Source organism: Manacus vitellinus, unplaced genomic scaffold, assembly GCF_001715985.3.
Source record: "Manacus vitellinus isolate BGI_N305 unplaced genomic scaffold, ASM171598v3 scaffold_11_pilon, whole genome shotgun sequence".
NCBI lineage: Eukaryota > Metazoa > Chordata > Aves > Passeriformes > Pipridae > Manacus > Manacus vitellinus.
The window spans coordinates 3971724-3998921 of NW_021938895.1; the positions used below are offsets into that span (position 1 = coordinate 3971724).

Consider the following 27198-nt stretch of genomic DNA (forward strand, 5'->3'; position numbering starts at 1 on the left):
TTTCTTGATTCTTTTGTGCTTGCTTTTTCTTTGTGGCTTTGTTACGCTTGCAGGCAATTTCTGTCATGATTAAGATTTTATTAATTCATATTCTCTGCATTCTCTCAGCATGTGAGTGCATTTGCTTCAGTGATGGTGTTTCATTAGGAGCTTTGAGTTCAGTGCATTGGTTCCTATTTCTGCAATTGTGTTATTAATTTTTTTAATTTTTAAGTTTGATGCTTATATCTTTCTAGTCCCAGAACGTTTTCATGATATGTACTGTTAAGTAATAAGTTTCTGGGTTGAACCTGAAGTGCTATTTTTAATCATGAAAGGTATAAATGGTTTGAGACCCAGTTACTTGAGGGAGCAAGTTGAGTGCTGTGGAATCATTAGACCTCTTTTGCTATAAATGGGAGGAAGCAGTGGATAGACTGCTCTCTGTAAAGGCTTCCTAAATTGAAATTAATTTCATTTCTTGTTCTAGCATATCCCAGTTTGGATAATCTCTTGAGTGTAATGAAAGCTCTATCTCCATATTTTACGGTAGGTAGGTGAAAGTTCTGGATGGCAGTCTAGTGTGATTTGATTCCCTAGAGCTTGAATTTTTAAAGTTGTCTGTTAACTACAAAACAGAGCTTGGATTCTCAGTAGTATGTTTAAAATTTCAGTGATTTTAACTTTTTAGTAGCTTTGTCACTACTTAATGCTAAACCATTTTGTATGTTAGTGCATCTTATACAGCCTGTGTCCTAACATAGGTTAGTATTTGGGCTTGACTGTCTTAAAATTTAATTTGGCTTGTACTTGCTGAGTTTGTGTGTAGAGTTAATATGCAGACAAGTGAGGCACAATTGAAAATAATAGCCTAAACAAAGAATAACCTGATTAAATAAACTCCTTCATTGCTAGTGTGGTTCCTTAGGCAGTTGCATTGCTGTGATCACACTGACCTGCCCTTCCAGATTCTGAAGCTATTTGCCGTGTTCTGAAGCTATGTTCATTTGTCTCCAGCATTAGAGATCTCAAAGATATTTGGCTTTTATAAATGTTGTGAATATTGGTAGCAGAGGGAGACCTGAAATAGCAGATTTTGTTTCCAGTGCTACTATTTTGTTGAAGCTGCCAGGTGACCACTTGCTCATAGCTCAGAAGTAGCTCCACTGCTATATTGCCTTCAACCAATAGACAGGACAAATGAGGGATCCTGGCTGATCTTGAGACTTGGGACCAGAGGTAGGGAACTCAGAGAAAGGTGATCATAGGAGACCTGGAGGAGTTTGGCTCTTTGCATGGAAAGAGGTGGATATGGAGTATAGGAACCTGTGCTTTACTAATTTCACTGCTTGCAAAACATCTTTGATGTTAGCCCTCGTAAAGCTTTGTTACATGCTGCTTCATCTTTCTTAGTTTCATATTCTCTGTCTCGCCTAGCCGGTTTCAAACTGGTTCTGTGGCTTACCTTGAAACTCTTCTGTCCTGCAGAAGTAGTAGTTTTGCGAAGTCGTTACTAAAATTGACTTAGCAGTGCTGCGTTTCGGTAAGTCCACGAGTAAACTTGTGGCTAATTAAAGCAAAAAGTACTACACAAATGCTTACAGTGTTCAGAAGTGAATATGCAGGCTGTTAACATTTTGTAATTGGTATGTTGTAGTTGCAGAACATTATGGAAAACAGCTGTGTGGCTGCTCATGGATTTTACAGTGCTATGCAAGGTGCAGGTGTTTTGTATTTAGGAATGGTGGTAGTTACCTCTGCTACCACTTGGACCAAGTCTTAGGTTTAGATCTCAGATTCTTCTTCATCTGATTTAAAGTTCTAATTAGGATCTTGTAATATAGCTCTTATTTTGAGTTACATTGATGTATGTCCTGGAGAAGTGAAATAATGAGAAAAAAAAAAGTAAGGTGCCTTTTTTTTTTTCATTAGGGCTAAATGAGTTTTAAGAATTAATCTCCATATAGACCTCTTTCTTTCCTTAGATTTACATTGCCAGGCTAAAAATTATCAAGGCTGAAACTACTTTTAAAATGATGTGAACGTGGGCTGGCTAACATTTAATACTAGTTTTCAGTATTTAATATTTTTTAGTATTATAAAAAGTATTTATTGTCACATATAAGATGCAGTAAATAAATAGTTCATCATAATTAATACTCTATTAATTTGTTATTGGTGTTGTAAGTATTTAATATTAGTTAATAATTGTTAAAAATAGGTATCGGGGGACAAGATGTTAAGGTGTGATGTGGACAGCCCATTTCACTTGCAGCTTTCTGTTCCTGCAGACAGTGATCCTGTCCTCACCTTGTTGTTTTTCCCTTGCATTATCTTTTGTACTTGTCCGATCTCTCAATGAAATGATTCAGATCACTGACCAGGTAGGAAGTTCATGTAACTGAAGGAAAGTGAGCTTTTGAAGCTTTAGTGAGCTCATTTGGTTTATGAGTGGGTCAGAGAAACATCAGAAGAAGACCCAAGGAGGTTGGAGTGGTGCTGTGTAGCCAGACAAGGGAGTGCATGGGCCAGTCCCTGGGTCAGTGGTGCTGAGCTGCCTTGTCAAACTGCACCCAGACATTAGGCTTTTCACTTTCTAAATACTGCACTGTGATATTGTCTTGTTCTTAATAAGCCTGATGAACAAACAGGGCTTCTGTGATCGTCTCCCTATATATGAGTAAAATTATCTTTTTTCATGGTATAAGTGGTTACTGACAATTTCTGGACCTTAATATTTGAGAATTGGTTACTCTGTTGTTGCAAGAGAGGATATTTAGTTTTCTAATCGTAGAATGGTTTGGGTTGGAATAAAGATCATCTAGTTCCACCACCCCTGCCATAGGGTTCCATTAGATCAGGTTGCTTAGAGCCTCAGCCAACCCACTTCGGGGGATATGGGGCATCCTCAGCTTCTCTGGGCAGCCTGTGCCAGTGCCTCACTCCCCTCACAGTAAAGAACTTTTTCCCAATATCTGATCTAATCCTATCCCCTTTCAGTTTAAGGAGGACATTCCCCTTGTCCTGTTACTCCGTGCCCTTGTTAGAAAGTCCCTCTAATCTCTCTTGTAGCCTTTTTAGGCACTGGAAGGTGCTATAAGGTTTCCCTGGAGCATTCTCTTCTCCAGGCTGAACACCCCCAGCTATCCCAACCTGGTGCTCCAGCCCTCTGACCATCTTTGTGGCCTTCTCTGGACTTGCTCCAGCAGGTCCACGTCCTGCCTTTGTTGGGGACCCCAGAGCTGGATACAGCGCTCCAGGTGGGATCTCAGGAGTGCAGAGATAGACAGAATCCCCTCCCTCAACCTGCCGCCCATGCTGGTTCTGATGCAGCCCAGGACACTGCTGGCTTTCTGGACTGCAAACACGCGTTGATGGGTCATGTTGAACTTCTTGTCCACCGACACCCACAGGTCCCTTCTCCACTCATCCAGTATTTGTGCTTGGGATCACCGTGATGGACGTGCAGGACCTTGTACTTGGCCTTGCTGAACTTCCTGAAGTTTGCCCAGGCCCACCTCTCAAGCGTTTTGGGTCCTTCTGGATGGCCATTAAGACTGTTTTGATGAGCTAAAATTTGTGTTTATAGAATCCTGGTTTTTTGGTTTTGTTCTGGTAGTTCAGGAGCAGATCCTCTGCAGTTTGCTGTTTGTCCATTTCTTATGTACAGCTCTGACATAATCTCTTGCTACTGTCTTTGAGTTTCTGTCTTAATGTTACCTCCGATAAGTAAAAACAACAGAAAAAACCCTCCTCTGGAACTATTTAGGTGCTTCTTAAAAGGTATTAAGACTAATGTGGTTGGTGTGTATAATACTGTTAATATACACATTAGACAGAAATTGCCATGAAAGTATAAAGTCCACTTACAGTTTTTCCTGGCTGTGTGGTGGGCGGTTTGACGGGTGGAACAAGGTATTGGAAAACTCTTACATGGAGGAAGAGCATAATGTGTTTAAACATCTTAGAGATAACATCAGAATAAATTAATGCTGTGTTTGTTAGTATCTTAATTTTCCTCAGCTCTTTTTTCCTTCTTTATTGCACTATTAGCTCTTTTGCAAGTAGGGTGAGAGTGGCAGTGTCATGTATGATATAAAAAGTACAGTTAGAGAAATAGAATGCGTGTTCAGACATACAGGTAAAATATTATGGAAGTTTAATGTTTAAAATTAAATACTTTCATATTTTTTGTAATGTTTTCAGAATAAATGTTTTTAATATTTCACATAGGCTGGTCACTAAGAGTTTGACAGAGACTTCCGTTTTACTAAGCTGAAGTTTCCTCTTTTTTCTGGAAGGATATTTGTAATAAAAGTATTACAAATGAGCCAATTAAGTATGGTCCAATGCTTTTTGTTTTCAGAAAGATGAAGGTAGTGATGCTAGTTTGAGTGATAGCCACATCTCTCCTCCCGCCAAACGTACCTCAAAACATGCTGATCCTGTGTGCAAAGACAAATCAAAATCACGCAGTACTGGGCAGCGAGAGGAATGGAGCATCTCAACTGGACAGTCCAGGTAATTGGTGCCAAGAGAAAAAGAAACTCTTGCCAGTTTTTCCTATGTTGTTAACCCACTTATGCTGTTTCTGCAGTTAACTGCAGCTCAAGAGTATACTTCTGAAGTGTGTTATTTTCATACAACTTTCTTTAGTTTAAGATTCCAGGAGTGTGGATTGCATCAGTCCTCTCATCTCTGTTTCCATTCTATGCATATTTGTGCAAAAACAGAAAGTAATTTTATTTGAGTTCTAGATTCTTGATACATCTGAATTTAGGGAAGTAATTGGTATTTTCATGCGTTCAGGCTTTAAGAAGACATGACATTTTAATTAGAAAATCAGTGTTGTCGTCTTTAGGGAATGGATAATGGTCAAGTTTATTTCCATTGTTGTTTCAGCCTTTTATCCCTGTTTGATTATAGAGACTCAAGTAAATTTTATATATTATTGCCTCAGTGTTGCCACATTTTTATAACTTGAGAGAGAAATGGTTAATTTTATTTTATAACTGTGTTTTGTAGTATTTTACAAAGCACTCTTGTATGCATGAGGTTCCTTACGTGATTACAAGTAACTGTGAGGTGGTGTACACAGTATTTTCCTGATCCATGAAATTTCAGTTAATACTGATTCTTTTGTAGATATGTATTTCATGTTTATGTACAAATCAAAATCGTTCTTGTAATGCTTCGTATGTAAGTGTATGTAATCAGTACTGGACTGTTGTCTGCTAGGATGAAGTTTATTTAAAAACTTTGTAAATCCTAAAATAGACCTTCTTCTGTTATTTTTTTCTCTTTTAAAACAGAATAAATGAAATATAGCATATTAATATGCCATGGTCACTGGGAATATATTGAAACTTATGAACATTCTGTTCCTTTTTTGTAAGTGTAGACTTGTACAGTACCTCTTAAAAATGTTAAGATACAAAAAAAACGTTTAATAAGGCCTGGAGAATTTAGATCATTGTGTCAAATGAAATTTGGCCAAGGTACTGAAACTCATGTTGTTGCTCATTTAAAACCCACTGCAACATGTCTTTGCATCTGAGGTTTTTTGTTGTTTCTGCTGGAATCCAAAGTGCTACACTCAAGAGTCATCTTGAGTCAATAAGACTTTTCCCAAAAGTTTGTAGCTTCTGCTGTTTTATCCAAAGTTTTGGAATGATAATTGCCTATGGTGAGCTATGTCAAGGCTCTGTTCTGAAATGTAAGGGGAAAGTTAACAGTAGGAACATTGAAGGAATTAATAAGAAAAAACATGTTTAGATAATTCAAGGGTTTTCATATAATTGGTATTGGGCAGTTTTGTCCTCATTCCAATGTTGGGCATGAAGCAGATTCTTCAGAGGCCGCATGTCGCAAAGGTTTTGAAATCATAGTGTATCATGTAGGATTTTGTGTTTAAAGTTGTATTTTCAGCTTGTGCCTTTTGCTTGGCTAAGGAATGTTAACATTACTTGTGTGTCTGATCTGTTTTAGGTTAACTTCTCAGCCTGGTGCTACACTACCAAATGGACGTAGCTTATGTAAGTGTATTATATCTACTTTTGTATCTACTTTTACATTTAGCAATTTTATGTTAGTGATCTTCAGTGGCATATGTTTTTGATAACTTTGATTACTCTGACCATTTTGACTAGAAAAGTTACTGTTTTGGCTCAGTTTTCTTCTGTCAGCATCTTGGATGCTCTCTGTGGATAGGGGGAACATTTCTAGATGAAAATCCATTTCTCTTCTCAATTCAGACCTCTTGGCCATGATCTTGATGTTTTCATTAATTCCCAAATTACTGTTAGGAACTAATTTTGGCCTTCCTTGCCCAGCTGGTGTCTTTAATTTACTTACTCTCTTTACTTGTCTGAAATTTGGCCTTTTGTAGTTCTTAAGATTACTTAACTCTACTATTGCTTTAGAGAGACCTGCCTTGTCTGCAGCTCCTGCTACCTTGAACAATCTTTCTATATGCTTGTAGCTTACAAACTTGCCATTTCATTGCTTTTCTCAGCTAAAACCACTTTGTCTTTTGTGTCCCTTTTTCATCAATTCTGTCCCGTTTAGTTCTGTGTTGACTCTATGTACATGTTAATTCATTAAGCATATTTGGTATTTTAGTATTTATTGTGGTGCCTGAGGAACAATCAGGAGTGGGATCTCTTTGTTTGGCGCTGTATAGAGTAGCTGGGAAATCCATATGTGGTATCTCACATTTTGATAATCTATTTGAATGACTACGAATTGAACCTGTGGGCCAAGTGTGCATTGTAGTACTGATGTTAACCTAAAAATATTGAATGGTTATTTGAATGCCAAATTTTCATCATAAAGTAAGATTATCATATAAGGAAACAAGCTGAAGAAATAGCTTTTAAAGTAACTTTGTTAGGAATTAAAAAGAATACGGTTCTTTAGATCGTACTGTGCTCCATAACTTCTGATTTATTGTCCTTGCTGAGTATTCTCTTATTAATTCTTGTTTGTGAAAATGTTGTTTCCTGCATTTTTAAGTAGTAATACAAATTTCTCTTAGCTCTCAAAAGCCACCCCCTTCGAGGGGAAAAAAAGGGAGATGGGGACCATGCTTGCATAAACGGAGATATAGAAGTCAGAAAAAGTTGTCGGTCCAGGAAAAACAGATTCGAAACTTTGAATCAGAGTTTATTGTTTGATCAGCTAGTAAACAGGTATGTGGGGATACTTCAGTTGTATTCACAAAGCACCTTAATGATGTCTTAAAATTAGAAACCCCTGTGTTGCAGTGCCGTGTCTGTTTTACTGTGGGGATGCACTGAGACAAGCTAGATTGTGGTTTGAGTTACAGCTGGGTCTGTGCTGTGACTGCCCATGGTATCCATCCTCTGAATACAGAGCACCTTCCCAGGCTTTCATTGAGGAGGAAGCTACTCTGTGTTTACACCTGGTTAAAACTCTATGTTGGCAGTTACTGCAGAGTGCCTGACATGCTGTAAATCCACACCCTAGTTTGTTTCTTGGTAACCTGTTTATGTAGTGATACCCTAAATGTAATGTAAATTGGTGATTAGCAGCAGTGCTTGGAAGCTTTCTAGATTTTACGTGTATGATTTTGATCATAAAATATCAAAAGTTTGTAGCTTTCTTTTCGTTCTTGTTTTTTTACCATTTGTTAGTAATTCACATAGGGTGGGTGTCACTTTTTGACATTTACTGTGCAGACAAAGTAGGTCAGACAGGGAGGCACGGTCTGGTCTGAGCATAGGAATGGGAACCAGAAATGCTTTTCTTGAAATATTATTTCTGTGTGGCCCTGGGCAGGTCAATTAATATGTCCCAATCTTCCCACCTGTAAAACAGGTTTTAACAGACACGTCTGTGGGAGGCTGCTTTCTCTAGTATTGGAAAATGATTTAAACATAAACATTCAATTGCCAAGTATGATCTTTATTGTTAAATGTATTCTGTTGAGTCTTTTATTAATTTTCTTTTTCAACTTACTCAGTAACTACTTAGCATCAGCTTACAAATTTAAGTTACATTTATTTTTCTAGTTGCAGTTGAATCTCCCTCTCCTCCTCAACAGTAGGAGAAAGTCTACCATGAAGATTGTAATTTGATAAGATCATGGTACTGAAGTCTGTATATGAGCTTACACTGATAACAATGCGTCCCATAATCATTGGAGGTTTTTAAGAACAGGTCAGACAAATATCTGTCAGGAATGATGTAGGCATTCTGTAGTTTGCTCTTGCCTGGCAGAGCACGTAGAGTTTTCCAGGTCCCTTCCAACTGTATTTTCTTTGATAGCAAACTGCAGCATGATTTTACTTGAAGTGGTTCTGTCATACATCAGATACTTTAGAAGAATTGTTTAAAATTGAGACGAGCTCTCAAAACAAAATCTTGATTTTACTGACTTCTTTCACCAGAACTTCCACTATCTTCTCTCAAGGCAGGATTTCACCCTTTAGATTTACCTCTAAACTGCTGGGGAAAAAAAGGAAGGGAAAGTTTCTGCCTTCTTCCAGTTATTATACAGTTACAGTATGATTCCAGTGGAAATCTACTATAATCACCATGGAGAGCAGTAACATGGTGTTCAGGACAGGTGGCCAAATAATTGACTTGGCCTGGCTAATACTCTTGTTCTCTTCCTTAGCAATGAAGCATCTTGGCCAAGGTTGTTATTTATATACCACCATTGTTTTGACAGCTGTTTACAAATACTCCAGATAATAAAAATGTAGACTAATTAAATAGATGAGAAATGGTAGTGAGGTCAAATACTGAACAATGAAATTCTGGGTGTGACTGATTTAACACAAAAAAAAATTCTTTGTTTTAGTGTCTTTTTGAGGCCAGAGTAAGAAAGCGTAAAGCTTATGGGGTGGAGGCATTAATTGCATTCCAAGTATTATAATTATGTAGGTAAAAAGCTTTACTTTCTTATTTTGCAAATTTAATCTTACCTGACACCCAGTCTTAACATCTAAGCAGTTACAAAGCAAAAATTTTTTAAAATGTTTTTTAAAATGTTACAGCCTAATTTGAATCCCAGATTTTAATAGCATCAGCAGTTCTTCTTTTGCATACTTCTTAGTTTATATTCTGTAGGTTCATCTTTCAGTTTTGTTATGGTTGGTTTTGTAGTTAATTGATAGACATCTTAAGATGTTAGATGCTATGTAAAAAGTTCTGCATGCTACTATTTTAAGACTGATTTTTTTATCTTTGTGTATTAATTGATACATGTATTTTAGTACTGCTGAAGCTGTCCTACAGGAAATGGACAATATTAACATCAGGAGAAACAGGCGATCGGGGGAAGTAGAACGGCTACGGATGTGGACAGACACAGAATTTGTAAGTGCAAAGTGTCCCAGCTTTTGGATAAAAGAAATATCAAGGGGGAGCATGTTTGTTTTTGCAAAGACCACACATTTGTCTAGCTCTGTCTAAAGGTTTCTGATTTTCCTCAGTGGACAACATAAAAAACTTGATAAACTGAAATTCAGAACTAAATTCATGGATATATACTAAAATATGCTTTCTTTATTGTAAATTGACTGTCATGCTCTCACAATGTGCTGTGATGTTTCTCCTTTGCTTTGAAGCACACTCTGATAGCCTAGAAACAGGACCAGTGACTGTCATCTGCTTTGTTCCCTAAACCAGCTTGATACTGATGTTAACTGTGTTAGATGGACTAAGTACTATCTGAGAGACTTACTTTAGCACCTCTTAAAGGAGACTACTTTTGTAGTCTACCTGTGGAGAACTCTGCTGGAAAAACATTTGAGGACTACAGATTGTGTGGAGCATTACAAAGTGTTCTGAGTTGGAAGGGATCCAAAGGATCATCAAGTCCAACTCTTAAGTGAATGGCCCATACAGGGATCAAACCTGCAACTTTGGCATTATTAACATCACGCTCTAACCAGATGAGCTAATCTCAGGATATTACTGAACAGAGGGTTTAACACTGTGAGTGACATGGGACAGTACTGATGGGAGTGCATGTGCATTTTATTCCAGGAAAACATGGATATGTATTCTCGAGTGAAAAGGAGGAGGAAATCACTGAGGAGAAATAGCTATGGGATTCAGAACCACCATGAGGTATCCACAGAAGGGGAAGAAGAAGGTATGGGTTGTAAAGAATTGTAAGGGCTTGTCTGAAATCCTTGTAAAACAAAGTTTTCTGTAGCATAAGATAGCAATATATTGCACTATAGAGAGCAGAGCCTGGTTTCTAAATGTTTGTTCTACATTTCCTTACACCTGTTTTTCCTAACACTAAGTAATTGAAGCTTTCTTTATATTCCCTGTGACAATCCTCTGGTGGAAGCCAGGATGTGATGAATGTAATGTACAGCTATGTGTGTTCTAACTGACTTGATTTTTCTCGTGTGCTGGGTGGTAGTTACCAGAAAGAATGTGTAATAGTCAGTCCTGTATTTTTTCTTTGGGGAGGGTATTAATTAAAGTCCCTGTTTTCTGTCCATCGACTGATTTTCAAAAGGCTTGTAGACACACAACTGTGTTTGAAATTCTACCTTCTTTTAAAAATTTGAATGAAACTGTCCAGTGGATTCAAAAATTAATGAGAAAGAAGGGATTGTGGCTAACTGTGATAGCATGATCAGCATCATGCTTGGCTTCCTTAAGAAATCAGTCTCAAACTTCAGGCATCCATATGGGGTTCAGCATAGCATATCTCAGTTTTTAACTAAAACTGCTGTACATGATATGATTTGTCCCAATGAATAAGAATTCAGTCTTAGTTCTGAGATCCATGGATGGAGATTCTGGTACTGTTAATAGATGGGCCTAGGTTATGCCTTTATGCTTTATGTTTCTTTGCTTTGTGTAAAAATGTGAATCATAAAGTTGTACTTATTTTCGTGCTGTGTCAGATACTTGATTTTCTGGCACTCCTATGGGAAAAGAGAAGACAGGCATTATTCTTAATTGAAGGGTAATTATTGAAGGAAAAATACATGGATAAAAGTGATATTTGAAGTACTTTACTTCTAAAACTGTTTTGAATGCATTTATTTTTCTCTCTGTTGCTTTTCCAGAACCATCTGTAGAAAACTGGAAGGAAATTTAACAATGATTGTAGATTTAGCTTGGTCTTCAAATTTCCAGTGATTTTCCAATTAGTGTTATTTAATAAGTGGGCAGTAATTCTCAGTGACCATTAAAATGTTAATTTTTAGGATGAAAGTAACTCTGGCATCAAGTAGAAGTGTTCTCAAAATATTTTTACCCCTGAACAGAGTCTCAGGAAGAAGATGGAGATATAGAAGTAGAAGAAGCCGAGGGGGAAGAAAATGATCGGCCATATAATCTCAGACAGAGAAAAACTGTTGAAAGATACCAGGCCCCTCCAATAGGTGAGGAACCAGACAGTGCTTGTGTCCTTTTGGTCTGCTGACCTCCAAGAATAGCATGGGTGTGGGGAGGGAAAGGTTGGATGGCTACTCTTCATCCCTGACAGAGTTCCCACGCAGCACCTTGTGACTTCTGCCTTGCCGCTGTTGTTCACCACGCAAACAGGACTGCTGAGACACGGTCTGTCAGTTTGTCAGTGGGGGTGGCATTGCTGCCTCACTGAACTATGCAAGTACTGCCATATGCTGGGCTCAGGGCTGAGGGTGAGCGAGGTTTAAGTCAGGAAACATTTGACATGAAGCAGTCTAATAAATCAGGTAATTACTTAGAAAAAATAGTTGCTGTTACACCTGCTTTTCCTCTCGAGTGATAAACCTAAATCATAACTGTAGATAAATGGCATAACAGCAGTTACCACATTTTGCCTGGATGAGAAATTTAAAATATTTCACTTGGAAGTAACCTACAATGATCATCTGGTCTGACTGCCTGACAACTTCAGGGCAGACCGAAAGGTAAAATGTTATTCAGGGTGTTGTCCAAATGCCTCTTAAATGCTGACAGGCATTGGAGTATTGACCACCTCTTTAGGAACTGTGTTCAGTGTTGGGGCACCCTCTCAGTAAGGAAATCCTTCATGTCAAATTTGAGTTTGCCCTGATGCAGCTTTGAACCATTTCCACACGTCCTGTCACTGGATCCCAGGGAGAAGAGTTCAGCACCTCCATTTCCCCTTGTCAGGAAGCTGTAAAGAGCAATGAAGTTGTCCCTTAGCCTCCTTTTCTCCCAGCTAGACAAACCTTGTGTCCTTAGCTGTTCCTCACAGGACATACCATCAGGGTCCATACAGGGTACAGTGTAGTGTCTCTTAATTTTTAACCTTTTAATACTTCTCTTTAAAATAATGTGGATATATTTGGTGGTGTATCAATGTGCTTTATCTTAAGGCAACTTGGAAATTAAAACTCTGATAGAGAAATACTGTGGTTTATTTTTTGAGAGAAATTTGAAGACATCTCATATTATCAGCTGTGAAAACATTTCTGTATGGAGCTTCATGTCCTGAAAATGAACTAAAAATGCAGTGCCCTGGTTGAGTTACATTCTGTGCTGTGATAGGCACAGCTGTGATGGTGTGAGGAGTACGAGGGTGGGATTGCTGTGCCTGTATTAAGCCAAGTATGGTGATAGTAAAGCAAAACATAAGAGGTTTGATTTCCCACCACCCCCTAGTTCTTTTCTTAATTTGAGTTTTTAGAGAAACCAGTGGTAACCTAATTGATGAAGTGATTATCTAGCACTTTTCTGCTGCATTTAGATTAGTTTGTTATTCTTTTGTAATTGATGTTACAAACCTGTAACTTCTCTTTCTTAGTGCCAGCTCATCAAAAAAAGAGAGAAAATACGCTGTTTGACATTCACAGATCTCCTGCAAGAAGAAGCCATATCAGGTAAATGTCAGTCTTTTAGTATGTAGTTATTTGCTTTCCTTCAGGACATTCTGGTAGTTTTTGATTTTCAGACCATTCTTGAGTGAGCTGTACAGTTCATTCACACATGTGCGTGAGTCTTGAATTGTATCCCAGGTTTAGACCCTGATCAGCACACAAATAGGAGAGTCTTGGCACTTTGCAATCCCAGTAGAAGCTTTGGGCTGAACAGAATGGAAACAGGTGTGCTGCAAGTACTGGGAAGAATTGTTCATTGCACACTGTTTCTGTGAGGTCGTACATTTTGTGTTTTAATCCAGAGCATCAGTTTAACAAATAATCCCTTTTCTGTTCTGCAAAACTAGACAAATCAGGTTAATGTTTTTTGTTTTCTTTCAGTTCAAGTTTCATCCAAGGATTATCAACAATTTAATAAAATATTTAGCAAGCATAATTTTTGACTCTTATGTTTTGTGTCAAAGAAGTCTGGAATATACCAAGTTGTCTTGGAAACTGTCAGCAGGCTTTATGTAACAAAACAGATGAGATTACAGCTTAATACATTTTTTAAAAAATAAACTTAGTCAAAGCTTCAAAAAGACAAATCTGTCCATGAACAGAATCCAAGTAAACGAATGCTAGTCATAGCTGAAACACTTGTCTTATTGCTCAATTTAATGGTGTAGTAAAAATATGAAAAGTAAATGAATAGATGAATCTTATGATTCTGAAGTTTCTTTGTAATACAAATAAGAGTTTGTCTTTTTTCTTCCTCCCCTTGAAGTGCAGATGACATTGTGTTAGATAATCTCACGACTTGTACTTACTATTAAGATATGCAGAGTGAAAACTATTATCACTGCAGTCTGCTCATTGCTCCACTCTCATTTTATCCTTTCTTGTCAGGACACTATCATAAAATGTCTTGCCAATTGCGTGATATTCTCCTTGTGATACTTTGACATTTATCTCGTTTTTGGTCACTGAGCAGTAAAACTGATTGACCATGTTATCCATTGGCAAAAACCAGCTAGTTCAGTGCATTATTGTAGTCATACAAATGATGCAGCTCACTATATTCACCTAAAATCCAAGAGTTTTTACTAGTAGCCAGCTTTTTCATGAAAAAAGTGCTGAATTTTTCAAACCGATGTCAAACTCCGCACCTTTTTGTACGGAAGATTTAATGTACGTTCTCTGATATTTCTGAAATACTCAGTTTTCTGAGATACGGTCATACTAAAATAAGAAATGGTTCATTCAGACTTTGAATAGTAATTTTACTTGGATTCAGATGAGAAGTTAAACTACGGTACTGGTATTTTATGAAACTGTTCTGCTGTTCAGAATGAATAACCTCATAAAAAGAGACTGTGTTCTTTGGGAAGTATGGATTTTTTTCAGAGAATATTTAAATAAACCATCAAACTGAGTAAGGAGATCTTGATATCTCTCTTGCGTTAGAGGTGGCTAAAGTGGTTGGAGGTTTTCCTAAGTACAGTTGCAGCTTATTGATTGAATACTCAAATCACATTGCTGAGGCAACATGGACTGGACTACATATCTTATGGGGTTCTACTGTTTTAGTGATGTTCATCTTGAAATCAGATAATCCCTGTGGTAAGAGCTGTTGTTCCCCTCTCAGATACTTAACGAAGGTAAAATTTGTGTGCATCTCAAACCTGAACAGTACTGTAAAAAAACCCAAAAAATACCATTCTACTGCAAAAAGGACTGAGTTTTCTGTTTGTTTTGCCACTTCAACAGGAGAAAGAAGCATGCCATTCACAGCAGTGATACAACCTCTTCAGATGAAGAACGCTTTGAAAGAAGAAAATCTAAAAGCATAGCCAGAGCAAGAAATAGGTATCAAAACATCCTTGGTCTTTAAAAGGGTTTGATTTCTATTATGCATCATTTGATTCTGCAGACATGGTTTAGGAAAACTGCTGGTCACATTAATATAGATCTTGAAGTCTTATGAGTAGATAATTAATAATAGTGATAAAAAGATGGAAAGATAAGAATAGCTGTTTGATTCAGTTGGGTTATAAGATTGCTTCTGTTGGTTAAAATAAATTTCTATTCTTGGTGTTACTTGGTCCCAGTTAATTCAGTTATACTCCCAGTACTAACTCTTCCCTCTTCCTCTTGTGTAACAATTCATGCATTCTACACACCCAACACATATTCTGTAGACCTTAAATTTATTTAGCAGTTATCTAAAAGTGGAAGATTTATAAGTGAATTTACTTACTGCCGTAGATGCATTAGTTGGAAAATTCAGCAGAAAAAAAAGTTTCCTGTTCTTTTTTTCCAACTCTTCCTCTCTGCCACACTGTTCCCTTTTCCATCATGAGGAATTCAAGCGATTATACAACTACCAGAAGTACAGTTCTGAGTGTAACTTGTGTCTTTACTGGTACCTTTATCTGTGTAGTTGACCTGATACTACCTATGTACTACATCTTTAAAGCAAGGAAATGTTTCTTCTGTGTTTAATCAAAATAGTCTGTACAACCTAGTTGTCCAGATTGAAGTACCTGTATGGAAGCATAAAACTAACTTTATGTAAGGAACTTCCACATACGCAGTAATAATTACCACAGTAAAAAGAGTCAGTTTTGTTTGCCTTACCAATCCAGAAAGGTTGTCTCTTTACGTAGTAGAAGGCATTTAATCTCTTGGTTCTTCCCTTCAAGCAAATGAACAAAACAGAAAAGTATTTATTTGCTGTTTTGTTTGTTGTTGAACAGGTGCCTGCCTTTGAACTTCAGAGCAGAAGACTTAGCTAGTGGAATCCTTCGAGAACGTGTGAAAGTTGGGGCCAGTTTGGCTGATGTTGACCCTATGATTGTTGATAAATCGGTAAGTTCTGTTAGAACTTTTTATTTCCTTCACCCAATTATGTACAAGTAGAATTCTCCAAAGCCTCTTATTAGAGTTGAAGTAAATTCATAAGAAGCTCGCTGATCTCTTTATTTTTTCCAAAGCTTTTGTCTGTTTATTTCTTTAGACTGCAAGGCACTTGCTTTTGGCCTGTGGGTAGTCAGCAGGCTGCATGCATGTCATAAATAAGCCAAAACATCAATTGCCCAAGTATATTTCTTTGCTTACAGTCAGTTTGTGATTACTTGTACTAGTGGAAACTGGGATATGCTGAGCAGTGCAGGAAACGGAGATCCTGACTCTCTGGACTGGTTAACTCTGGTACCATGTGGGTCCTGTGTGTTCAGAACCAACGATGCACATCAGCTTTGGTGTGTGCTGTGCAGAAGCTGCTGAATTACTACTGGAGCTGAACCTCTGTCTAGAGGTGCTTTGATTATATTCACATTATGCTGTGCCTGAGCTTAAAGATGATCTGGGACTTAGGCTGGATCTCTGTAGGTGTTCAGGCATCCCTGGCACAGTTAGCTTGCAAACCAGATAAATTTCGTGTGGGCAGCCAAGAATTGACTTTCTCAACTGTTTCTTTACACTTTCAAAATTCAGGGAATTCCTGTTGGTCAGTGCAGTGGTTTTTGTAATTTGTTTTCAAATATTTGTAAGTAAAGATATTTTTGTGGAAAACTGTTACAATATAAGCTTTATATGCTCTGTTTTCTTTTTCCTAAGGTATGTTTTGACAGTATAGGGGGATTGAGCCATCATATCCTTGCACTTAAGGAAATGGTAGTGTTTCCTCTTCTCTATCCAGAAATATTTGAAAAATTCAAAATTCAACCACCGAGGTAGGTGCATTTATTCATATTGCTTTGTTTTATTTTATTAAACTCTGAAGAATGCTTCACTTGAAAACACATAGGAGATTGATTCTCTCCCTGAAGTGTTTTACAGTTCAAATGGACCTATGTGTTTGCTACCCCAGTTGTCTATCAGAATGTAATAAACAGGATGAAGAGTTAAACAATTCTTTATTTTAAAAAAATATTTAGTTTATTTTTCTTGTGATATGAAGGTAAACTTGGTGATTTGGTTAAAGAAAGATTCTGTTTAGTGTTCTATTTAGTAGTACCTTGCCTTTTTTTCCTCCATTATGTTATCAAATATTTTACTAAATCAAGTGAAATGCTGATGTTTCTTTTATAGGTGTAATCTCAATAATGTTATATTATGATTTTAGTATTTCTTAATCAGGCCTCTTGGTATGTTATTTAAATGGGTACATGGAATCTAAGTAAATTGAAAATGTTGGGGTATTTTTGTAATTTAAAGGAATTCCTTCTTTCCAAAGAAGTAACAAACACTGACTCAGGTATTAACCTAAGTTCTAATATTTGAGGACATGTTCAACTAATGTAAAAGTATCCTTTGGAAACTTAGTATGCCATTAATTAATGATCTTTACAAATCAAAGTTTTACTGATTTGAAAGAATAAAACAAACTTAGATTTTATGAAGTCATGTTAATACACTAAATAATAATATGAGATCTTAAGTCTTTCTTCTCCAGGCTCCCTGTCTTCATTATAAAATTTGACTTGGAGTTTTTCAGGAGACATAAAATAAGTTTGTGACTGTGTTGATCCATTTATCTTCAGGGGCTGTTTATTCTATGGTCCTCCTGGAACAGGTAAAACCTTGGTAGCTAGAGCTCTAGCTAATGAGTGCAGTCAAGGAGACAAAAAGGTGGCTTTCTTTATGAGGAAAGGAGCAGACTGTCTCAGTAAGTGGGTTGGTGAATCCGAACGTCAGCTTCGACTCCTTTTTGATCAGGTTAGAAGAAAATACGTATTTTTCATATAATTTCTCTGTATGTTGTTTTTTGTGGTTTAGGCAGCCAAAGTTATTTGCAATTGAAGCTAAATATTTGTAAATTTTCATAAATTAAGCAGGATTTGTCCAAATGACATATGTAGATGAAAAGAATAGAGGAATATTGACAACAGTTTTTCTTCCTCTGAAAACTGAGAGGAAGAAGTCTCTTGACTTGTCCATTAATAAAGCAAAGTAGTTTGGGTAAAAATTGGAAAAAAAAAATTGAATCAGTGAGTTTGAGGTTGACTGGCATGTTCAAGATAAATGCTACAGAGGAGGATGCACAATTGTGTCAGTTTTGTGTCTGTTATACTGTTCTTATTCGGCTCAGAAGAGATGGGACAGAAGATAGAGTCACATAAGTGAAATGCAGTAGCTCAAAGACAAGTAGTTTTCAGATAGGTATGTCTAAACAAAACAGGTTATGAGCAGATAAGATCATGTTTTCTGTAACTGAGTGTGTCTCAGTTTGTCTTTAACCTGTCCAGCACACAGTAAAACTGGTACACTGGTGCCATCTTGCTTACTCACAGCAGACTGCAGCCTGTTTTGCTTTCAAACAGTGCTATAGTTGAAAATTCAGTTTTCTTTTCAGACTGTACACGTTTTGACAAATACGTCTCAATGTATGTGTCAGTTTACCATGTTAATGCTTTATAGTAAGAACATTTTTCAGTGTTGATGGATAAATTATGAATTAACAGTTAATTCAGTTTTTTTAATTTATTGCATACCAGGCATACTTGATGAGACCCTCTATAATCTTTTTTGATGAGATAGATGGCTTGGCTCCAGTTCGTTCTAGCAGACAAGATCAGATTCACAGGTAATATTTCTCATATGCTGCCATTATGTTGGTATATGCTGTGTTATCTTGGTAAACCCTTAAATGTAACTTTATTCAGTTCCCAGGAAAGGTTTTTACTTTTTCTGGAGCCCACTTACCCTAGAAAGGACAGATTGTTTCTTTGGTGTTGAAAGTCATCTTTTCGGTCCTCCAGGCAGACTGTAATTTGCTGGGAATTGAATTGTAGTGGCAATTATCCTTCATCCATGTTATTAACTGCAAGATTTCCACAGCTTTTCTTTTGTTTTTGTGCTCTAAACAGATTGTCTGTTACCAGCCCAGTAGAATAACAAGTTGAAAAAATGTTTTTTTAAGATTATGAATTTTAATGTTCTGTGAATGAACTGAACTCCCCTGTGATTTTGGTTCTAGATAGTATGATGTGCAAACTTATCTTGTGTTGCTATCATGTCATTTTTTAAAACATTTTTTACAACAGTTGGCTGAAAATTTTCCTGGCTGCTTTCAGTCTCAGTTTTGCTCTGCTCTGTATGGCAACACACTTGTATCTGTCATTCTATAGGTGGTGGCATTTGTGTGTATATCTCCTTCCACTCAACTGAGAGAAATAGGAAAGAAATTTGGGGCCAGCAGACTAGGAGGTTAATGGAACATATGAGACTTGAAACTGTTATGCACCTGTTTTCTTTAAACGTGGCTTTTTTCCTTTGAAATTATTAATGTTGCATTTGAAAATCCAAAAGTTTGTGCAGTGTTCTCTATATATTCTTTCTGTGAAACATCTCTTTTAGCTCTATAGTGTCTACTCTTCTTGCCCTCATGGATGGACTGGATAATAGAGGTGAAATAGTTGTAATTGGTGCTACAAACAGACTGGATTCTATAGATCCTGCACTCAGGAGACCTGGTCGCTTTGACAGGGAATTTCTTTTCAACTTGCCTGATAAAAAGGTAAAACCTAGAAATGAGATTTATTAATAAACATCTTTAGGATGTTAAACATTGGAATGCCTGACAGCCAGGCTTATAAAATAAAAGTACACATTCTTGCTTGTAAGAATGTTTAATTAGGAAGACATTTGTGGTACAAACAGATTGTATACATGAAGTTGTACTGAACTTCAGATCTTCAGGATAGGTAAATTATTCACAATAAACCTATTGCTTATCTAAAAACAATGGATTTGTGTAATGAACCCTAACTACTTGGGGTTTTGGAAGTTATGATAAGAGAAAATAACTTTTTAAATCTTGTAGACTTCTAAGTCTGTAAAAAATGTAGATGCAAAGCCAGACATTATTGTATTGGCAACAGGAACATTTCAGTTCCTTATTCTAGGCTTTCATGAACTCAGACATAATATTTCTTGAATTATGCTTAAAATTAAATTTACTTTGTATATTGATAGATGTATTTGGATCCTATAGAATTTTTAGCTGACGTTGTTTTGGGATTCGTGTGTATGTGCTGTGCTACTCAGCAACACATTCATTGATGAGGCATTTGACAGTGGAAGCTGTTAATCATAGGTACAGTAATGAAAAATTAAATTATAAACCTGTGATGATTCCTAATAGAACATGAGTTTTGATGAGTTCACATATAATAATGTTGATAAAACAGCAATTAAAATATATAACATATACTGAAAAAATTACTGCTTATATATAAAATTTTCAGTACTAAGTTCTATTTTATATAGAACTGTCTTTCAGTGATATGTCAAAAACCAGTAAAATAACTTCAGATTCACAAGAATAAATATTATTTTTGTCTAAAATATTATGGATTTGGTTTGCTAATTTTGATCTCTTTTTTTTTTTTTTTAAATCAGGCACGAAAGCACATTTTACAAATTCATACCAGGGATTGGAACCCCAAATTGTCAGATCCTTTCTTAGGAGAACTGGCTGAAAAATGTGTTGGTGAGTGTTATGATGTTAGTACTTTTACTGTAGAAGCTTTCTCTTCTGTGTAAAACTTTGAAGGTATGTTAAATGTATCAAGGTATTTTCTTATCTTTACCTTTCTAAACTTCTGTACTTTGAACAACACTTTTTGTGATAACAAAACATGTTTCTGTCTTACTAAAACACAATATGAGTAGCTAGTAGTTGTTTGGAAATACAACCATGTTTCCTTTCTGTAACATCACTGTCTTTATACATCCCCTCAAAGAGAAGTAAAATGAGGTCGGAATTGGAATCTTTAGGTAGACTTCCCATTAGATTAGTACATTACAAAAGCGATAGAGACACTTGGGGGTTTTCTGTCTACTTGTTGAGGAAAAAAAATCAGGACTTGTGTGTGTTTTTGGCTTTTGTTTTTTGTTTGTTTTTTACTTACTGGCATGCTCCCCTCTGATGTAAATCCAACAAACTAACCAGCCTTTCTAAAGATGAATTTTTTTTCAGATTGCTAGCACAGAACAACTTCAAAGTGTAGACATAGGTTGGGGGGCAAAAAAGGGCACCACACCATGAATACATTAAATACACCTTTGGAGCTCCCAAAGACCTGCTGTACTGAATGGAGGTTGGTTGTTCAAGATAAGCCTGCTGTTTAATCAGAAATAAGCTCAAATATTTTTATAGTGAATTTAACAGAGGAAATGACCCTTAAGCACACACCTCCACAACCTCTTCTCAGCAATTTGTCATGCAAAGATACATCCTCTGTCTGCCTTGACAAACCCTGAAGTTCTCAGAAAAAGGACAGTCTCAAATATCTGTGCTTTGGAATCCAGCACATCAGAGAATCTAAGAACTTTAAATTGAACATCAGTCCATTCAGTCAGCTACAGTACATCCGAATTATCCTCTTCATCCACAGGGACATCTGTCACCGAAGCAGCATCCCTCCGCTTTTGATGCACAAAGACCTCAACATCTTCTGGTGAGGAGAAAACATAACTATCCAGCAAACTGCAGTTTAAGCTTTGCCGGGCATAAGACAGCACGTGCCAAACCCATTTCGTGTAAATTCTGCTTGATTTATGCAAAGACAGTGGTGCTGCATAGTGGGAGAGAGGGGAATAGGTGGGGAAAAAAACCCAGATGTTTCTTGGAAAATTCTCCTTATTTTTTCATTGAGAACACAATTATGTATTTTAAAATTTCAGACAACAGGGAAAGCCATTTGTAGGTTTGATGGGAAGACATCCTTTGTGTTCCATAAAGCCTCTTGGTTTTGTGGAAAAGTTAGCTAACAAAAAGAAATACCCTCTTCTGTTTTCCTTGGCTTTCCTACTCTACAACTACTGTATACCTGATTGTCTCCATTCTGTATCTTGGAATTTAAGTGTTTCCATACATCCAAGTTTAAAACTTTTTGACTATTACAAGGACTTTTCAAAACAGCAAGTAAGACTGGTTTATCTTCTTCGCCTTGAGATTGCCTCATCATTTCTATAAGTGAAATCTGCAGCAACTGAGGATTTAAACAGACTTTCCAGATTCTTTGTGGCCATCACAATTCAGACTCATTGGCACACATACAGTATATATACCAGTCTGCTGTTTCCTCTCGTGTGCAGCTTTTCTTCAAAAACAACTTTCTTCCCAAAAAAACAACACCCCCTCAGTTTCCCCAAGTAAAAGCTGCCCAGACTGGCCAGGCTTTTCGCACAGCATGGTTGGTTCCTCTCTCCACTTCAGCAGACTTGATGACACTTAACTCTTAAGCTTTTGGATCCTAAGGAAGAAAACTGTTGAAATACTCCCGAAGGGAACGACTTTGGGGAAACAGGTGTATGTGTGATTCCGAACTTTTTAAGATCTGGGGGTGTAATTAGAAAGAAATCGAAAGGGAAAAGCCTCAGGACTCACAAAAAATAGGTTATTTCCTGAGGGTTGATTTTTGTCCTAGGTGTTACAGATTTACATACCTTTTTAGAAGATTTCTATGTACGTGAGAATTAAAGACTTCACTTTGTTGAATGGGCTCATGACTGCGATGCGTGTGAGACGAAATGAAACAGTTTGGGGAGAGCACAGCATTGCTCAGAAGACCACACACTTGTGTCTTATTAGTACCTTCAATAAACACAAGTAATTACTATGTTTTTTCTCCTTACTGGAGATGGGTCCCAGATACCTTGAGCTTTGTAAATCCTTTCTTATCTCTTGTGCTTATTCTCTTCTTCTGAATGGTGACTTTCTGTAGGTAGAGAGACTGTTACCTGTGAACTCAGTCTTGTAGGAAACAAAACATTAGCAACCAAAAAAGTGTGAATTCCTCCATCTGTCATCCTGCAGATGAATCTTTTTACAATGTAGTAAGGCTTATTTAAATAATGTTAAGTAAAATTGTAAAGAAGCAAACTATCACACTCAAAATACTCCATTCTGTGCTTATTATTGCAGGAGCATTTTGTGGCAAAATGATATCTTGTTAGATTTTTCTTTCCCATCCTGATGTAATGATGGAGGGGGAAATTTTGGTATTAGTGTTCATGTTTTTCACAATTCTTTTAAAAAAATGCAACAGTTATTTTTCATCTCTGTCATGCTGAGTTGTTTGCTAGCTCTCTTTCTCTGCAGTCCATTTTAGGAGTTGTAGGAAGTTGAATGACATACATTGGAAGAAGTGGTCAAAATTGTTTCCCTAAACGTTTCATTGCTACTTCAGTAGCAATTTGTTGTAGGTTCTTAGGGTGGGTATTAGAAAAAATTTTAAAGAGGACATAATTTCTGCACAGCAGAGGTGGAAGAGTATGGCTTGAAAATGACAGTGATCAAAGTGCATTCTTTGGGAATCTGCATGGGAATCCACTTTTTTGCTGTTCTGCTTTTTGAAAGTTGGACTTCAGAAATGTTTAGCAGAGTGTGGTGGTGCTGGATAGAAGAAAATTGGCTACTGGACAAGAATCCTTGTTTTATTCTGAGTTAAGGTGTGACAGTACATTTTGCCTGGCAAATTGAACATCTTCTGTGAGATGCTTCAAAAATGGAAGCAAATCACTGAACCCTGGGTTTATATTACAGTGTCAGTTTGGGTAAAAATAAATTCAGGATATTTACTGATGTCATGATACATTTAATTTTGCTTTGACAGTACTTCACTCATGTTTTTCTTCATCTTGATCAGTGTATATTTGCTTCTTAGGAATATAAAACTCTTTAATGTTTCACAAGGTACAGGATTTTTGCAGATTTTTTGTCACTGAAATGGATGTACAGTATGCACAAGAGAACCCCTCAAAAAGAGACACCAATTATTAGTCTTCAAATGTAATTGCTCCTGAGAAATGAAAAGTAGAAATGGAGACTAATTGTGTATCTGATCACCTGAGAATGTAATTTTAAAAATAGGCTACAGGCTATTATTTCCTAATTTTGCAATTCTTTGGAGATGTACAAGCGGTGATTAAAATGACTTAGAAAGTGATATTACAGCATTTATTAATAGAAAACTTGGAAAGGATATAGTGCCTGAGCTGCTGAATCTTTTGTCACGAACATACTAAACTAGTTTTTGAGGTGACAGGTATTCAGGGTGCTGTATATCTCCAGCATACCTTTGATTTAAGCTTCAATTTAGTGCTCTCCCCCCATCCTGTCATGTTTTGTTTATTCCAGTGTGCTCATTGAATGAGAATAGGGCCAATTTAAATAGGATTGTGATACCTGATACTTAAAGAACAAAGCAGAATTTAGAGGAAAAACTGTGATTTTGATTTCTCTGATGCACCTGTAGCTACTGTCTAATAGTTTCACGTGGTTGGAGTGTGCCTGTGTAGTTTTAATTTCTTGATGTGGTTTAGTTATATCTGAACATGCTTCAAATGTCATGTGTATTTATTTCAAGGTAACGTGGGGATGTGTATTGCTACATATGTTTTAGATAAGTCACTGTGGGCTCATCAAATTTAGACAATTGTAGCTACTGACCTTTTTATAAAATTACAAAGCTTAGTTTAAAAATTTCAGAAGTCATCTGATATTTATGGTGATCTTCCATCTGGATTTTTCTTTTTATAAAAATTACTTTCAAGTATATATGAGAAAGAGGTGCAACTTGAAGTCTCATCTAATTTAAATCATCTTTATAGCTGAAGGCTTGTTATCTTTTATTATTATCCTCCAAATTTATATATCTGAGAGATGGACATGGAAGAGTGTCTGTCTTCTGTATTAATTGCTTCCTTTTTTATTTTTCTACATTGTGTGTAGAATCAGCTTTGTTCCTTATTGCTGTATGGATCTTGTAAAAATAGATATGCCAGCAGCACTGAAAGAACATGAGAGGCTAAAAAGAGAGAAGCAAGGCAGGCTCCAGTTTTGGGACTTAGTGCTGCCAAAAGATCAATCATAGTATCACAGTACAGTTTGGAAGGGATGTTAAAGATCATCTAATTCCAACCCCCTGCCGTGGGCAGGGACACCTCCCACTAGACCAGGTTACTCCCAGCCCCATCCAACCTTCAGGAACTTCTCTGGGTGACAGGTTCAAGTGCCTTATAATTAAAGAATTTCTTCCTAATATCCCATGTAAACCTGTCCCCTTCAGCTTAATAAGAAAATAGAGAAGAAAAGGTGCAGAAAGGTGTAAGACCTGGTGGGGAGGAATAAGTCTGGTAAAAAAACCAGTTGACTGAGAATAATTTTAACTAAAGAATTGATTAATTAGCTTCTATAAACACTTTGTTACAAACCCATTAACTTTTATATGGCAGTACCTCAGTGCAACACGTTTTCCTATAGTGACTCTAATTCGCTAAAAGAGTTTTCTCACTGGAATATTGTTTTACAGATTTTGAAAGATAAAGCTATGGTGCCTCAAAATACAGGAGCATGTTAATGTGTCTTGCTGAGAGAGATGGAAAATTTGAAAGCTAATTTCTAGCTCTGGGGAAAACCCCCAAACAATTAGTACTGCAGAAGACACAGAGGTATTAAGTCTCTCAGTATTTCATAATTATCAGATCTGTGTTTTTCAGCAATGATGATTAAGCAATTATAGGTAACCACCTGTAGATAATTACAAAGAAAGGGTAAATTAAAATTCTAATGCATTTTAATGTCTATTTTTGGTTATATTAGTAAAATTATGAAACTCTTAAACGTCTGAAACATCTTTCTTGATAGTAGAAGTTAACATTTTTCCAGTAGTCCAGAGTATGCTTTTTTAACAAGAGATTTCATTTCTTCCATATTCTGTTCATGAAACAGTTTTCTTTATACTGCTCATTTTCTCAGACTGTAAAAGTTTAAAGTTGGTGATGTTCAGTGTAACAAAATTACTTTGCTATTAAAGAACATATTCATGTAGAGATATTAAAATAAAAAAAGAGGAGAGGGACTAGCCTGTTAAAAATTCCACACATGCTTTAGACAATGTTAAAGAAAAGAGCAATGATAGACCTATAACCCAGGACTGAAAATACACTATGTATCATATGATATAGTGAAAATGTAGGTAATTTTAACCTCAATGTGGAATTAATTTCTTGTATATTTTATATACCCATCTAACTTCCTGGTACACAACACTGTCACCAGATTATGACCTAATACCTTTTGGCAGATGCTTTATGGACCTTCACAATTAAGTATTACTGATTGTTTTTTAGCCTGAGGCATGTTTGAGACACATGTAGCACAGCATTGCTGTTTTTAATGGAAGATATTTTTGTTTTTGTGTGCACTAGGGTACTGTGGAGCTGACATAAAAGCACTTTGCACTGAGGCTGCCTTGATTGCCCTGAGACGACGCTACCCCCAGATTTACATGAGCAGTCAGAAGCTACAGCTGGATGTTTCCTCAGTAGTTCTCAGTGCGCAGGATTTTTATCATGCAATGCAGAATATTGTGCCTGCTTCCCAACGTGCCGTGACATCTTCAGGACATGCACTGTCTCCTGTGATCAGACCACTCTTGGAACGGACCTTCACTAAACTTCTTGAGGTTTTACACAAGGTGTTCCCTCATGCTGAATTTAGCCAGGGTGACAAAAGTGAAGGTATGTGTGTGGTTTTGCTCTTCTTGCAAGTGCTGTTTCAATTTGGAAATACTCCAGCTGGCTTTCTTCTCCTACTAGCCTTAAATCTGATGTGTATTTGCATCAGTGTTTTTAGGACATAAATACAGTATCCTTGGATGTTTCCTAGTTATTTTTGCTGATTCCAAGTTGTTGTGGAATCTCATAAACTGACTTTTATAGACCAAGGTCCCAGAGGTATGAGGGCCATCCAAAGAAAAGGAGAACTCACAAGTAATTTACAATTTAAATAAAAGAAATAACGGACCATAATCAGAGGCCAGAAAATAAGAAAAATAGATCATTTTGCTCAGTGTATTAGGACCTGAAATTGGCCCTGTCCTGAGTGTTGGCCCCCAATCCTTTGTTTGCTGATGGTGCAGAAGCTTTTGGGAGCTCACAGCTCAGCAGGTGAGACTGTGTTTAGCCAGGATACCTTATCCTGCATAATGGTCATCTGCTAGTGAAGGAGAAAGTCTTGAGGCTTCCCTTGCCTCTGGTCTGGTGCACTCCTGGCCCTCTGAGTTGATTCTGTTGCCTTAGCAAGTGGAGAACTATTTGCTGTTTTGTCAAGTTAACTTTTTTTGCCAAATTAGTTAGTAAAATCATTCCCTAAGGGGTCAGTGAATGCCAGAACCCTACTGCAATGGGGGCAATGTGAGTGCACTGAGGAAGCAGGGGAGAAGAAGGAATGCAACTGACTGTTTTGATTGGCAGTGAGTCAATATGTTCTGGGTTTTTTTACCCGGCTCTTCTTTTGAGACATACTCTAATAGTAACCCTGGTCATTTCTTGGAAGTTAAATGTTGAACCAGGTACCTTGTGTTTGATGTCTGCTTATTCTGACACACTGTTTTCT

The 27198-nt window shown here is 36.9% G+C and overlaps 1 protein-coding gene across 3 annotated transcripts in view; it reads left to right on the forward strand.

Moving 5' to 3' along the window:
* The first annotated feature begins 4327 nt into the window (after window positions 1-4327).
* ATAD2B (ATPase family AAA domain containing 2B) overlaps window positions 4328-27198 on the forward strand; it is a 59084-nt gene continuing 36213 nt past the window's right edge. The window contains exons 1-15 of one of the 3 annotated variants that reach the window (XM_018088787.2): window positions 4328-4500; window positions 5968-6014; window positions 7016-7169; window positions 9222-9324; window positions 9997-10105; window positions 11244-11360; window positions 12734-12809; window positions 14556-14654; window positions 15545-15656; window positions 16407-16522; window positions 17333-17507; window positions 18287-18375; window positions 19149-19308; window positions 20193-20283; window positions 26010-26321. In XM_018088787.2, the coding sequence (XP_017944276.1) occupies window positions 9247-9324; window positions 9997-10105; window positions 11244-11360; window positions 12734-12809; window positions 14556-14654; window positions 15545-15656; window positions 16407-16522; window positions 17333-17507; window positions 18287-18375; window positions 19149-19308; window positions 20193-20283; window positions 26010-26321 (1534 nt within the window). In that variant the 5' untranslated portion in view covers window positions 4328-4500; window positions 5968-6014; window positions 7016-7169; window positions 9222-9246. Of the gene's footprint in view, window positions 4501-5967; window positions 6015-7015; window positions 7170-8041; window positions 8161-9221; window positions 9325-9996; window positions 10106-11243; window positions 11361-12733; window positions 12810-14555; window positions 14655-15544; window positions 15657-16406; window positions 16523-17332; window positions 17508-18286; window positions 18376-19148; window positions 19309-20192; window positions 20284-26009; window positions 26322-27198 lie in introns of those variants that run through there. The other 2 variants (XM_018088785.2, XM_018088786.1) reach the window with 2 other exon arrangements.